This window comes from Colletotrichum abscissum, assembly GCF_030869225.1.
Source record: "Colletotrichum abscissum strain IMI 504890 chromosome Unknown Scaffold_63.1, whole genome shotgun sequence".
Classification (NCBI taxonomy): Eukaryota; Fungi; Ascomycota; class Sordariomycetes; order Glomerellales; family Glomerellaceae; genus Colletotrichum; species Colletotrichum abscissum.
In genome coordinates this window covers 81,833-96,577 of record NW_026850507.1, presented here as the reverse complement: position 1 = coordinate 96,577, position 14,745 = coordinate 81,833, and the positions used below count along the sequence as shown (strand labels likewise).

The 14,745-nt window shown below is 54.0% G+C and overlaps 5 protein-coding genes across 5 annotated transcripts; 2 read left to right on the top strand and 3 right to left on the bottom strand.

Annotated features, from left to right (window-relative positions):
• Nucleotides 1-4,638: 4,638 nt before the first annotated feature.
• On the top strand, nt 4,639-7,351 carry CABS01_15179 (fungal specific transcription factor domain-containing protein; the record flags this gene model as incomplete). The annotated part of the gene is made up of 4 exons (XM_060548515.1): nt 4,639-4,751; nt 4,943-6,118; nt 6,237-6,495; nt 6,668-7,351. 4 exons carry the CDS (start codon nt 4,639-4,641, stop codon nt 7,349-7,351), a joined length of 2,232 nt encoding a protein of 743 aa, XP_060392059.1.
• A 351-nt stretch (nt 7,352-7,702) lies between these two features.
• On the bottom strand, nt 7,703-9,442 carry CABS01_15178 (L-ornithine 5-monooxygenase; the record flags this gene model as incomplete). Its single annotated transcript, XM_060548514.1, has 2 exons — nt 7,703-7,801; nt 7,886-9,442. 2 exons carry the CDS (start codon nt 9,440-9,442, stop codon nt 7,703-7,705), a joined length of 1,656 nt encoding a protein of 551 aa, XP_060392058.1.
• A 1,589-nt stretch (nt 9,443-11,031) lies between these two features.
• Nucleotides 11,032-11,307, bottom strand: CABS01_15177 (uncharacterized protein; the record flags this gene model as incomplete). Its single annotated transcript, XM_060548513.1, has 1 exon — nt 11,032-11,307. A coding segment is annotated over one exon (276 nt), but the record flags the coding sequence as incomplete, so codon positions are not given.
• Nucleotides 11,308-12,596: 1,289 nt separating this feature from the next.
• On the bottom strand, nt 12,597-13,026 carry CABS01_15176 (uncharacterized protein; the record flags this gene model as incomplete). The annotated part of the gene is made up of 3 exons (XM_060548512.1): nt 12,597-12,690; nt 12,803-12,885; nt 12,970-13,026. 3 exons carry the CDS (start codon nt 13,024-13,026, stop codon nt 12,597-12,599), a joined length of 234 nt encoding a protein of 77 aa, XP_060392056.1.
• A 1,093-nt stretch (nt 13,027-14,119) lies between these two features.
• On the top strand, nt 14,120-14,317 carry CABS01_15175 (uncharacterized protein; the record flags this gene model as incomplete). The annotated part of the gene is made up of 1 exon (XM_060548511.1): nt 14,120-14,317. The coding sequence occupies one exon, from the start codon at nt 14,120-14,122 to the stop codon at nt 14,315-14,317; it is 198 nt and encodes a 65-aa protein (XP_060392055.1).
• Between the last annotated feature and the right edge of the window lie 428 nt (nt 14,318-14,745).

Here is a 14,745-nt window from a genome sequence, read left to right as displayed (position 1 = left end):
TGGCTTCTGAGAGAAAATCTGCTTCACAAGTGGCCTTCTGCGGCTGTTGCGGACCTCATGTGAAGCTTGTACTGGTAGGACGTGACCAAGAGAATGAGGTCATCACGAGGAGGAAAACATGGCAAGAATCGCAGCTGGTGACAGCCGGCAGCTCAGTTCCATACTTTTTCACGCGGGGTCCCAGCTGAGCGAGAATTGACCCTTGGTCTTCCGCATCGACAGTGAATGGTGTTATTTCTATGGCATAGGCATGTGTGAGGTGAAGAGACGCAAAGTGTAGTCAATGTTCACTAATTGGCTGCGTGTTATTTACGATGCTCAGGGCAAGATCATGGAGCCCCAGCCTACTCAAGCGACATCTCACTCACTTTATTAAGACCTCTACAAGGGCCATACGATACTCAAGTTCATAGACTTTGACTCGATACTTGGAATCAAGAATGGCTATCTATGGAATCATCTCATTCTTGTGACACCTTCTAAGTAGTCACATTCGTCAGTTAGATCGTGAAGTTTGGGCTTAGCGATGAGAGAAGGGCACAGCGGACAAGACAGGTGATGGTAGGCCGTATGAGGCCTCGGCGATTGCCGCCAGAAAGTACGGAAATGAGTCGAATGCATCTTCTGATCCTTGAGATGAACTCGAACTTGTCAGAAGGCGATCATCACGAGTTCCAGTCGCTGACGGGTGCAGACTCGTTGGCATTCACTTCCAGGTAAGCTCCGAAGGGTACACCCCCGATTGACAAACCCCTTCGTTTCTGAATTGATAGTGTCTGGAAAGATTGGCAATGCTTTGAGACCCAACGAAATGGGACCCTGAGAGGTGACCGATGAACCTTGAGACCTTTCGCTCAGTACATGAGATGGCCGATTTCACCAGCCTCGGAGAAAAGGATGCTTTAGAACTCATAGGAAACCCAATGGCCACCAAATCCCAGATTATCTAGATAGTGTTCTTGTAGTGAACTCGATGCAAAACCGTGAGAGAACAGCTGACGATAGAAGGAAGCCGCGAGGGGCCTCTTATCCGACCAGGCCGTGACCGCCACTTCTGGCGTTGCTCATGTGAGCATCAGTCCTGGCGCGACCAGCTGCATGTGATGTTCAGCCTTAAGAACCGCATGCCAAGTAGACAGCAGCCGGTGCCTAGGAAGGTATTTGCATCGGGTGCCGGCCTTGATGCATTGGCAGGGGGCCCCAAACGCTTATTACTGAGCAACGTGGCAGTGAGGTTCGTATCGGCTGAGGCTTGAACAATGCAGTCGCTGCCTCAATAAGCCTAAGATGCGTACTGAACAAAGACCAGAGCACACATAGATTGCATTTAGCGGTGCTGCTGGCAGTGCAAGGCTGGCGCAATCGCAAATAGCGGACATGGCTGTTCTAACGGGCAAGCCGGTTGTCGCGAATCTGATGAATCGGCCGATCCGCGACCATAGGGAACGCGCAATGAGTGAGGCAGCCGTCATAACAATTAGTGATGGCAGAATCTCATAAATTAGAACGAGTTCTCTGTACGTAATATGCGAGAGAAGTTCTTCATACTCATGTCTGTGACACCCCTTCTCTGGAGAGAGGTCGGCTTTTTGCCAAAGGGTTCGCGGACCGGAGCTCCCTCCGCACATGACCAACTTTTCCAAAGTTTATGTTTATCAAGGCGCTACTGGGACCCCGGGCAACGTGATTACATACTTATCTTATGAAGAATGTACTCCGTACGAGCATGGTGGTGTCGGACGAAGCCGAACCAGGATCATCAGCAATCACGGGAAAAAATTCCACGACCGGTGATACGAGGAGATGAGCTCTCACCACACTGGCCGGACATGAGCTGGGACTCACCAGCTCTAATGTGATAGAATAGCAACGTGAAGTGGCGTCTGACTTGCGCTTGCCTGAGGACAGAGACAATCATCTGGGGGCCACGCGCGACGAAAGCTTCGGCCCCCGTCAGTCGTGTTGGTATCTGTAGACGCTGCAGGGTAACCGGCGGGAAATGTGCCACAAGAGGAGATTGCAAACCAACAAACTATTCCGTTGGCCCTTCATCTGACCGTGGGGGCGCTTCACAGAATGAAAGATTTGCTATGCCGATTCGTTGAGGCATTCTCAACGACCTCCACGGCGGGTGGAAGTCGTCGTTGACCTATGGGTTGAGTGGGACAAGTCTAATGAAGTTTAAATCGCCATCACCAGACTCTCAGCGACGATTTGAATCATGTGGCTCAAAGACATGAGCCTAAGAGGCAAGGCAGTGGGATGAGTGGCTGGCGTAGGAAAGACCCCGGGTGCTTGGTGAAATATTGAGGCATGAAAGACGCAAACTTCTCCGGGCGAAGGCCATAAGAGGAACACAGGGATGGAGCGCCAAGACGAGCCGTTCCGCCGCAATGAGTGAATACCCCGGCGCGTGGACCAAATTAGGAGGGCAGTGAGCGCCTAGCTCGTAGGTAGTAAACCGTGAGGCTGCATGTCAATTTGTGCATATCTAGGTATTTCTTCCCTTTCACTGCGAGCCGTGTGAGACCTAATAAGTGAGACTGGCCGGTATGAAAAAGTTGCAGCGACAATCATCGCGGTGTGTCGGGGGCTTGGTGGGCATATTTCTCCACCGATCCGAAAGCAATCGGCCGAGGTCACGATTGTGCAGGTTAGACGTCTCTGACAGGTCAATTAAGTGGTCTATCCGTGCCTAAGCGAGGATTCCTGGCAAGTTTGTCTGGGTATGGTAGCCGCTGAGTATCTGCAGGTGCATGTTTTTGAGAGGCAGGGAGGGTATGGAACGTGGATACGACGGGTATGTAGATGAGATGTGAGTTGATTAAAATGAATATCTTGGATGTATAGTGAAAAACCTGGCACGCCTGGGATGAGAATCGAGATGAGCAACGGACGGGAGTTGATTTGGCCATCGGCGAAGATGTGCCCCAAGCTCATCCCGCCTCCCGCCTCCCGTCTCCCGCGTGGGCCGTGAAACGAGTCAATGGCGACGTAAGACGGGACGTTAGTGGCGCCCTCCTAAGCCGTTTTTGGGGCTTCCGATCCATGTTTACTGGCGGCTGGACTCGGGGTACCGTACTGGACAGTGAACGATTGGGATTATTGCAGCACAGAATCTACCGTTAAGCAGGCTTAGCAAGGCAAAGCAAGGCTTGGACATGAAGTGTCCTCCTCGCCCTCTTCTCTCGTCTTGGGGCAGGGTAAGCTAAGGCCCCGGGTACGTTAGGCACACAGCCCAGGCCGGTTGTCAGGGGTTCGAATCAATGATCAACGGTCCCCGAATCCTTGGGGGTCGAAACATGACCGGGGAGGAGGAGGAGCCCAGGAGGAGAAAAGAGGAGGGGAAGAGATGCTCCGTCAACGCGCGCGTGTACAGCATGGCAATCACTTGTGACTACCCAGATGTGTGATTTAAGCAGGGAGACTTGCAGGTTCGTCAAGCGCACCTCACAGCAGCGCTTGAGAGGGGTGGGGAGGGGAGGGGAGGAAGGGGTCGCTAGAGTGTGCCTTTCCTCGCAGTTTTTCTGCTTCAGCTCGATGATGGACCCGTGGATTGCGTGTGAGTGTGAGAACGAGTGAGCATGGGCATGGGAGTGAAAGTGAGGGTGAGTAAGTGTGCGAGTGAGTGAGTGAGTGAGTGATTGTGTGAGTGGGCGAGTGGACTGTGAAGTCTGTGAGTGTGCGGCGCCCAGGAAGGAAGGCAACTAATTATGGCGCCTTACCTTAATAATTCATTACCCGCCAGGTTGGTTTGGTCGGTGTTTGCTTGACCTTCCATGACCTGGTCGGGTAGGCACGCACCCGCTCAGCGCATCCCTGGGGCTTTGGGAAGCTCCAAGGTCTTTGGAAGGTCGCGCAGGGAACGATGCTGTTAAGGAAGTGGGCATCGTCACATGCAAATGACTAACGCGGAGCCACTTCCGATCCCCAAAATGCTACCACCCTCCCCTCCCCTCCACCTCCTCAGGCTCGTCCTCCCTTCCCGGACCACCACTGGACCCTTTTCCTCGTCTCGCGACCACAACGGCTGTTCAAAAATCTCCATTCTCCACGCCATGTCCATGTCAACATCCTTCCGGGACATCTTCCCAGCAAGTAAATCTAACGTTCCACACATCAATCCGGTTCAACTGCTTCTGGTCGCCAACGTCCGCCTGAAAAGAATCCCCAAGGACCAAAGAATGTCGACCTAGTGCCTTGACCTTCACCCGCAAACGCACTTCGGATACGGCCGCCCACTATCAAACCATCTAGCACGCACGCCATAGACCAACAAGTCTCACCCCCTTAAGCGTCACTCCCTTGATTCCCTTCGCCTCCAAGGCCCTGGCGCCCACTCTCCAATCCCACCGGAAGTCTCGAACTCGGATGGGACATATCTGCCGCTGCCTGGCTACCGATTTCCGGGGTACACTGAGCTACCAACCGGTCCAGATCCATCGCCGTGTCCGTCACCGTCACCATCACCATCACCGACGACAAGCCTACCTTTCATCCTTGACCGACGGCGACACCTCACCAAAACCTCACTAGCCTGCAATACCGCACTTCGCACATTTCGCCTCTCATATCCAACTCCGAACTTGAGGTCCGGCGGAGCGGTGACATGCGGCCTCACTCTCCCGCAGAACCAGGATGCAGCAGCAGCAGCCAGAACAAATCGAAAACTCCAGCCGTGCATCTCGTTTGCCTGTCAACCCGCGACGGCACAAGGTAGCGCCAGAGCAACGGAAGCGTGTTGCAACAGCGTAAGTCGCTTGTGGAATTACTAATATCTTCATCTTCTACTGTTCTTAGCCTTTGATTCGCTGTATACATTCGTCCTTCTTTCCTACCAACCACGTTCCCTCCGTTAAGCAGCATTTCTTACCCAGCACATGTTACTCTCATCGCTGTCTCATTTTTACCCTACAATCAACGTACTGAAATTCTTCCACAGGTGCAATAGCTGCAATGTCCGCCGCATCAAATGCTCCGGTGAGAGACCGTGCCGCCAATGCCGCAGCTCATCACGAGAATGCCAGTATCCCACCGTGATCGAGAAAGTCTCCGTGGCTCGGAACGATCTAGATGATCTGAGGAGGAAGCTTGAGATTGCAGAACGGGCTCTGCAGATTGCCGTACCCGACGACGTTGCGAGACGGCAACTGTTGCAACAGGATGTCGACGTGAAGGGGTCTCGTGCCGGCTCGGCTCCGTCCCTTACACCCCCAGAGCCCCATGATTCTTACGGGGAAGCCAGTAACGAGATTGTCGCTGAGACCGCCGATGGACGCACACTGCACGACCAGGATGGAAGAGCCCGTTTTCTTGGCGAGACCTCTGGCGCAACATTCCTTGACTACCTCAAGGAGTTCATGTCCACCGTCTTGCCACTTGCTTACAACCCGCAGTGGCTGTCACCGACGCCAACTAGCGGTTTGACATTTCTTTCTTCCCTTGGCAGTTATCAGACATACGACTCTCGTCCGATTGAGGTTGAGTCGAACGTGGACCCTCTTTCACTGCCTTCTCGGGACGAAATGGCTGGTATGCTTGCCGACCTCCGAAACTTCATCCAAGACGGCAACAGCGAATTCCCGTGCGGCGGCATCTACTGGTGGGGCGATCTCAGCCAACCACCGCCAGCGCCCACCGTGTCTGGCGACGTGAAGCCCGAGGCGTTCCCGTCCGGGACCTCTCAACAGGTCGTCTCCGACAACTATCGTCATCTTGCATTCTACCATACCGCCTTTGCCGTCGCCTGTCAAGCCAATACCACGGCGAGTTCGATGCTGGTCCCAAAAGATTTGAGCCAGATTTACTTCGCCCGCGCCCGCCTTCTCCTAGGTAACCCTCTCGATATCACCCGGTATACCATCAGCGACGTTGCTGTTCTAGCACTGATGGGCTTCTACCTTATCGAGATGAACCGCCGCGATGCAGCCTACGTCTACGTAAGCAATGCCATGCATATATCCATTATGCACGGCGCTCACCGTGGCTGGGTCGACGAGCGTGGGAAACGCGTTTTCTGGACTCTTTATATTCTCGATCGCTGGTTGAGCTGTCTTATGGGCCGTCCTCCCATTATCATGGACGATGCTATCCGGCTACCACTGCCTTGCGATGATCTGTAAGTTCCCTTTCCCTGTCCCAGTCCTCTGGCATCCTACTTGACGGAGATGTCCGATGATGGATTCCCGTTGAAGCAATAAGGCACTCGTCTAACGCAATGGTCAACCCCCGTGTAGTGAAAAGCCAGGGTCTTTACCCCCTGCAGCCGGCCTTCGAGCCCACGTCGAGCTGGCCCGCATTTCGGGCCACATTGTCTGCAACACGTATAGAGTCGCCCCCTGGGATCGTGGTCCCGGAGGTGCGGCGCGGCACATCGACCGAGCGCTGCAGTTGCTCGGGAGCTGGCAGTCATCACTGCCGCCCACCCTGCAAATGTCTACGTCTCATCCAAGTAGCGATCCCTCATGCTGTCTCCTGCATATGGCATACAACCAGGTAAGCTTGATTTGCCCCACCGCCTTCCTTTCCCTCCTTGCGTTGCGTCTCCGAATAAGGATGGGGTTATACGTTTCCCCCTCCTTCCACCTCATGACACCCCTCTCCCAGTCCGGGAATATAGAGGACAGTCGCAACCCCGTACTAACTCAAAGTCTTCCCGGGTCTGCAGCTTCTCATCCTTGTCGTCCGCCCCATCTTCTTCGCTGCTGTTAAAAAGACCTTTGCCGAGCGCTACATCACCTCAGACCGTCGTTGGGAATTCTCACACCACGCAGACCGCATAAGCTCCTGCTCAAAGGCGGCGCATGCAAACTTGTACCTCGCTCGTTGGCTGATGCGTCTCAACGGTGGCACTCGCAAGTTTTTGCAAGCAGGGTTGCACTACATATTCAACGCCGCCATTATTCTCATGCTGGAAGAGCTTCTCGTCTTCTCGCCAGCCACGGAGCCCGACGACATCAACGTCAACTTTGCCATCAGCGTCTTTGAAGAAGAGGCCAAGACAGAAAGCAACTACGCTCGGGACTGCGCTACCGTCCTGAAAGACCTCCAGTCTATAGTTCAGCGGTTGCGACTGGACAGCCAAGCTGTCTATACCGCCCGCGCTGGTGGTGTCAGTGGAGGTCCTTCTACCCCTGGCCTAACGTCGGACGACGTAACGAACGTTAGCAGCAGCATCAACACGCCATCCACATCATATTCTCAACAATCTCAGCATCAAACCTTCCCGCCCGGCCCAAGCCATGTATTATTATATCCCATGACGACGGAGGATGGCCCGATATATGAAGAACTTGTGGCTTGGGTTGAACACAACGACGCGCAATTGTACAGTAATAACTATTCCATATAAACCATCATATAAACAAGAGCCAGATATCACATAAATGTAAGAGCAGTTTCTCTCGATGGGGATCAGTGACGTCTCGAGAGGGGGAAAAAAAAAAGAGTTGAAGATTTATTGAAGCAGGAATAATGGAATTCGTTTGAAAAATCAAAAACAGATAAAACTCCGCGCCATGTCTTTTTTAGTTCTTCACAAGTTCCGAAGAGATGTTGAGAAAGAACCCTGCCCAAGGGCACATACACAAAGAGATGTCATCAGGTACACATGTCCCATGCCAATGACCAATCCAAAAGAGACTCATGAAATGTCTTTCCCATCCCTCTCTCTAATAAGAATAAAGTCGTTAAAAAATCACGTCTAGTTGGAAACGGTCTTGGCCCTCGGAGCAGAGGGGAAGATGGAGTCGACAACCTCGGCCGATCTCACGGCGAGAATTGACAACAGGGTATCACTCAGCTGTTGGGAGGAAGCTCGTCAGTCACAATGTCCCAGATGTAGTGGGGTGATGAGGGAAAAATGAGTTGGCGGGGTTCAACTTACTCCGTGGGTCGCTTCGCAGCATCCCTGCAAGAAAACACCAGCATCAGGCGCCACAGCGCCAGGGGCATATCGCACACGGTAGTCGCGTCCAACCTCAAGCTTCCTCGATCCCGAGGTCGCGTCAGGGCCGGCAATTTCCCATCCATCAACAAGCTCGCGCTCGCTGGCATTGCCGGCGGGGGTGATCTCAGGAAGCAGGTTCCAGCTGTCGCGGAGCATGTCGATGTGGGCGTTGCGCTGGTATCCAGTCGCCGCAACAATCAGATCGACGTCGAGGACCTCGTCACCGGGCAGCTGGTTGACGAAGCCATCCTCAAGGCTGTCGCCGGCGGCGTCCTCGAGGCGGCGGACGTGGATCTGCAGGCGGTCGGTCTCCTTGCTCTCGGTGACCTGAGTGATGTCACGGCCGAAGAGCATACGGTGGGGCCACTTGCGCTCGTCGTAGCCGAGGGTGCGCTTCTGGTGGTAAAGCATCTCGTACAGGGCCTCGATGAGCTGGAGTCTCACGACGCCGTAATTGGTCGCCTTGGCCTCCTTGATGAGAGAGCGGCGGTAGCTTTGAGACTTGGGGTACAGCTCGTCGACGTAAGAGGGGTTGAAAATGGAGTTGACAAACGGCGAGTCGTCAGCGGGCTTGAGGAACTCGGAGCGCATCACCATCCACGTCTTGGCGTTAGGGTACGCGCGCTGGACGTCGCGGAAGATCTCGGCAGCAGACTGGCCGGCACCGATGACGGCGACTCTGTAGGGTCTCGAGTTGTCCTTGAGAAGCTGCGGCACGAGCTGGGCGTACTGGGAGGAGTGGATGATCTTCGGGTGGTTGGCGGGCATGACCTTGGGGATGCGCGGCTGGCCGCCGTTGGCGATCAGGACGTTGCGGGTCTGGTAGGAGCTGACCTGGCCGGTCTTGATGTTGCGGGACTTGACGGTCCAGGTCTTGATGCTGCCAGCAGTCTGAGGGTCGGGGGAGACGGAGACAACCTCACGGCCGTACTCAACAACATCGTCAAAATGGCGAGCACACCAGCGCAGGTAGTCCTCGTACTCGGCGCGGGCGGGCAGGAAAGTGTCCAGGTTGGTGAACTCAACTAGGCGGTCGTTGCTGTGGAGGTAGTTGAGGAAGGTGAACTGAGAACGAGGGTTGCGCAGGGAGGCCATGTCCTTGATGAAGGAGATTTGCATGCGGGCGCCGGAAAGAAGCATGCCCGGGTGCCATGCGAAGGCCGGCTGCTTCTCGAGGAAGAGCACCTTGGCGGCAGCTGAGCCGGGACTGAGCTGGCGGCCGGCCTCCTGGAAGTCGTGCATGGAGACGGCAACAGACAAACTGGCGGGGCCGAAGCCAACGCAGATGAGGTCGTGGATATCGCTGTGGTCGGTGGGCTGGAGGTACTGGGACTTTTGGATGCGGGAGGCACCGTTCTGGTGGCCATTCACACCGTTGCCGTTCTGGTAGGCGGCTCCGTTGCCGTTGGCGTAGCCATTGCCGTTACCATTGTAGGAAGAAAAGCCGCTGCCGGCATCGGAGCCGTTGGTCGGCGAGTCGCAGTGAGGAGACATGGTGATAGGTAGTGGTGGTGGTGGTGGGGGTTTCAAATTACGTGGTTTGGTGTAAGTATGCGTGTGCTGGGTATATAGACAAGTCGCAAACAGCGGCTGGGGGTATTATTTGACGAGCGAATGGGTCGATCAATGTGCCAGTGACAATGCAACTGAGCGGGAAGAGCAGGGGCTTTAAAACCATCAGCTTCATGACCTTTGAAATCTCACTCTTTCGGAAGAGTGGGAGCACATCAACTGACCTTGAGGGCGTTACTTTTCGATTTTGAGACGGTTTGAATAAAAGCCCGGTGTAAAAGTGGGATGCGGGTGCGAAACTACGCGGGGTATTTTTGGGTGTGGTTAGAACTTTTTTTTTCGTCTAATCCTGGCGTTTTCCTTGTGATTGATCCAAAGTAGTCTCAAGCCACACTGTTCGTCATCGACTCTCAAAGAGTGGCGTATCTGGTTGAAGCCTTTGGGTATAATGAAGCTGGGCCACCGGTTGAATGGGCGGTTGAGAGAAGGCTTGAGGAGAGAAATGGGAGCTGGTGAAGAAGAATCAAGAGACGCATGGGAAGGAGAGGAGGGGCACCGAGGGGCTAATATGCAAAACGGGCAGACGTCGATGGATGCCCGCGTCCCATTGAGGCGGCGTGATCGACCGACAAGTTCGAAGCTGGACCGCTGGACCCTCGCCTCGGAGCTCACGAACGAGCAGATGGAGATTGGGACTGGGTAGGGGGTATCCGTACTCTGTACATTATCGTTTGGTTACACGCCCCAGAGGCTAGGGACTAGACGTATTTGGAGGAGCCTACTCAAATTGCAACATTCGGTTCTTCGCGCGAATGGGGCAACATCGATGCCGCGATCCTGTCATTCTGCCGGAGAAAGCCTATAGAGGACAGGACAGGACCCTGGCTGGCCCATCTCTCTTGGGAGAAGAGCTGCGCAGAATGCCGTGGGTAGTGACGGTACGGAGTAGTATAGGTGGCTGCCATAGGTATTGGCGTACCTCGTGGGCGCAAAGAGTGAAGCGCCAGCTCGGCTCAAAGCAAGAAGCCATCCACAACGGACGCCTTTCCACATCCAGGGGTTGGGGCCAGGGACAGAGTCGCAACGGGCTGACTCCAGAGATGGGCTCGCTAGTAAGGGATGCCCTGGGAGGGTCTGGGTCCTGGGTCTTGGTCTGGGTCTCGCAGACTGGAACCCATGCCAAGTTCATGTCCATGGTACTTTGTGTCCATACATAGGTGGTGTAAGTGGTCCTTTGGTGAATGGAGGAACTTCTTGAGTGGGCGAGTGGATGATGGATGGGTGCAATGAAGGGTTGTATGTATGTACACACAGACAAGAGTGGGAAATGCGCTTCGGTTGACGGAGAAGATTAAGGTAAGGTCGAGAGCAGCACTGCATTGTCGATTGCACGAGGACGGAAAAAGCAATGAAGAACAGGACCCCATAACCATTGAACCAATCCGTCTGAGATGGTGTCCAGCATCAGCGGCGGCGAGCGGCGGTCGCACGCCTTGGCGTCGCTGGCTCGTTTGCATGTGCCGGGCCACAGGAGTGGAGCGGACGGGAGGGATGGACCGGAGGCACAGAAGCTAGAATGAAAATACCGAAGCGATTGAAGGCCTGACGACGGGTTGAGCGTTAAAGCGAGCGCCTAGCGACGACGATGGACCATGGGCGACCCGACGAACGAACAGTTTTCCCAACGCGGGGATGACAACGACGTTGACTGGACCCTGGAAAGGCTCAGCTGATGCTTGTCTGAGGCAATCAAGGTATCGATCGATGCTTTTCTTCTGTCCGATTTCAACCGTAATTCCTGGTATCTGGGACTTTTTCGAGTCCTCGCCTCGCCGAGAGCTTGTCTGTTCGTCATATAGTATTTGTTATCTCTCTTGTTATGATATTGTCTCGAGTCTCTTTCGTGTACTGGAATGCTTCACGTCGGTGAAGTACTTGGGTTGCTCGGGCACTGGCCGTTGAGACTAGAAGCCGCCGGACAAGGGCGATGACATCGAGGCGTGGCTTGAAGAAACTTCACGGGCAAAGTAGCCATGCTCCGTGCAGTAGGCCAGGCCAAAGCCGTCGGTTTACGAGAAACTTGTCGGCGACGCTTTCCTAGATGTTGCAGATCGATGGTGCCAGTAAGACCCACTCCAAATTGGTCGCGATGCAGAAATCGGACGGGGGACCTAGATGCAGGAGAGACGAAGATGTGGGAAGCGAAGGGGACGAAGTACAAACAAAAAAAAATGCGTTAGTGAACAGGGAGGGAGGGGTGAGACGATGACAGGTCAAGAGGAGAGAAAAAATCGATGATGAACAGTTTGCACGACCAAGTGGAGTCGGGGGAGGGGTCATGATGCGATTTCGGGGTTATCTTCGGATCTGATAAGATCAAATCTCTCAGGTCCCTCCTTCCTTCCTTCGGTTCAAGGCCGTCCCAGGTAGGAGGGAGGGAGGCTAAGAACGGGCCTATGCCGCCTTCCTGACGTCGCGAACCTTCCATACGTACCTCCACGGTACCTGTGTCTTTTCTAGCTGCATGCCTCAGGTACGTATGCCTACGTATTCGTACACGCAAAACCTGGAACTTTTAGTTGTTTTATTTGAAAGCGTCTACTGAGTACGTATACCTTACCTTACCTTACCTGCCTGGTCTGTTCTATCCCTCCTTGCACTGAGGTAAGGTAGAATCATGGAAACTCATGTATCGGTGGAGGCTTCTCTTTTTTTGGGAATGGAACATGAAAGAAAGGACAATCAACTTTAGGTGCCCCGGAAGTCACCTTATGCGCGAAACTGTTACAGGTTGGAGGACCATCCTAGGCAAGAACGGCGTACCATTGTCAAAAGTTCTTCCCTACTCAAGGTATTCTTTGGCAAACCGGCTTCTTGTTCATTCAATTGATCTGTACCACAGGGCTGCGGCGCGTCTGTCGAACAAGTCTCGAAGCTCGAAAAGAAGGGAGCCAAGATGCAGGTTGTGTCGCAGATGGTCACCTAGAGACTTGACGGGTTGTGGAATGTGGAAAAACCGGGGCACATGCGATCCAATGCGCGCTGTGGAGGCGGCAGGATCACCAAGAAAACATGAGTCGGGCGATTGAGATGGTGCAAAGCTTTGCTCCGAGAGCGGGCAATGAGACCGGGGGGTTCACGAGAAGACCTCGGGATTGAGGTTCCAAGGTGTGCCATTGCTGGGCCCCGGGGGGTGTGTCGGCATCAACCCCGAGGACTGAAGATGCGTACTTGTACAGAGTACGAGGCTATTAGAATGCATCCATAAGCCCATTGCGTAGTATTGGGAGAGGACCTTGCCTTAGCGCAGAGGAGAGAGTGAATGAATGAATGAATACTTACACTCGCAGTAGTGTGAGCCCTGGCATTATGCAGAATGAGGTACTTTGCCTCCCTTCCAAGACGCACTTGGTGATGGATCTAATCTGACAAGATGTGGAAAGAATCCGTTGCAGTACGTACCTCTCTCTCGTGGAGCTATCCATGCCACACAGCATGCAGTGACTTACAGCCACTATCATGAACGTGAAGACTCTGTTCTTGAGGGAGACAGCCACCCACAGCATGGTGATACCTAGCTAGTTTGCTAGAGGACTATCAATTTGCCTCTTTCAGGATGTAGTGCACAACGTCAAGTACGGGTAAGCGAAGCGGGAAGGCAACATCCTGTTCCGGCGTATCACGAAGAATGCGGGCCGGAGACCGGAGTCGAGGCGGAGATTGGGCAGCTCTGGACAGCCAGATTTGCGGGCGACAACGTGGGCGATGGGAATATGGGGAAACACTGGAGGTTTCTCGCAAGAGCCCCCCGGATCCATTGGCGAGCGTTGAGGTGATTCATGGCTTTGCAGCGGCTGGGAAGTGTATTAGATTTGTGGCACGATATGCCAATGAGCCGCGCAGAGAATTGGAAACGGGGGGGAAAAAAGAAAAAAAAAATCGAGAGGAAGGGGAAGAAAAAGACGAATGGCTGAGAGCAGTCAACCGAGGATATGTCGCCTCGTCGGAGTTTGCGGCAGTGGGGTTTTTAGCCTGGGACGGGACCACCTCATTCAAGATTGGCACATTGGGTGGGTGTGCTAAGTGTAAGGTAAGGTAGGTGGTTGTGCGGTTTTGCTGGTTTTGCGGGAATTTTTGGCGCGGTTGGCATCATTTTGCCCGAGTTATCTGATGATCTGATTATCTAAATCTGATAAGATCCGGGTCTAATTAGGTAAGGCGTACGTACCTGCTGTATTGGGCCCAGTGACGATGCCACGATGGCCCCCGTCCGACCCTCGATGAACCTAAGCCCTGGTCCTGACGAGGCTTTTTCCCTGCCAGGACGGGACTTAAGAGCCACCCCATGGATGAGGAATCCGCAAAATCCATGGCGTATTTAGCGTCAAACCCACCACGCACCCACTGGCGATCATCCACAGCCTTTTCCTGCATCTGTGAGTGGTAAATTAAGCACGGGTATCCGTCGACTACCTGGTATGTATCCGTACACAGTAAACTACCTCTCCAAAGTAGGGTAGTGACAATGACAAGAAACGACGGACGCAGGGAGGGGGCAGCGGGCAGGCAGACAGACAGACAGTGACAGGCAGGCAGGGGAACGGCACCTGAAGAAAAATTCGACAAGCGGCATGGGCATGAGCACGAGGTGGGCGTTCCATGGCACGCTGGATGCACATGTACCTTAACTTGGGTACGTTACCTCACTTCTCCGAGGTCACCACGAATCTGAGCAGGCCTGCAGGTGCAGACTTGCGAGTCGTACCTTACCCGACTGCAGTTGGCTGCGAATGGGAAAGTGCCGTCGGGGCAAACGGGGACCCGACAACAAGCAACCCCGAGCAGGAGCAGCAGTAGCCAGCAGGAGCACTCGCCAAACCAGAGAAGATACCTACCGTGCTACGGAGTACCTTGGGTGGGAACTGGGAAAGCAGGAAGTCACTCTGGGATGTCCCTCCGAAATCGTCTGAACCGGGCAAGAAGTGTCAAGACAGGGAAGGTGGGAAAATCTCTTCACATGGATTCCCACCCGCCCGCCTGCCGAAACTCGCCCGCAGCATTCACCAGGCACCTTAGTCTATTCAGCAGTTCTGCATGATTGTGCCTTCTTGTTCTTATTCTTGTGTAAGGTAGGTAGGTAAGGTACGGAATACGCCAGGAGTACGGAGTATTCGTACGGATGGGTATCTTAGGTATTCCCCAGCCTGACCGGGCATCTCGCACGCACACTGCATAACCGACTTTGCACTTAGTCATTATGCCTCGCTTTCACTCTGCACCATAGC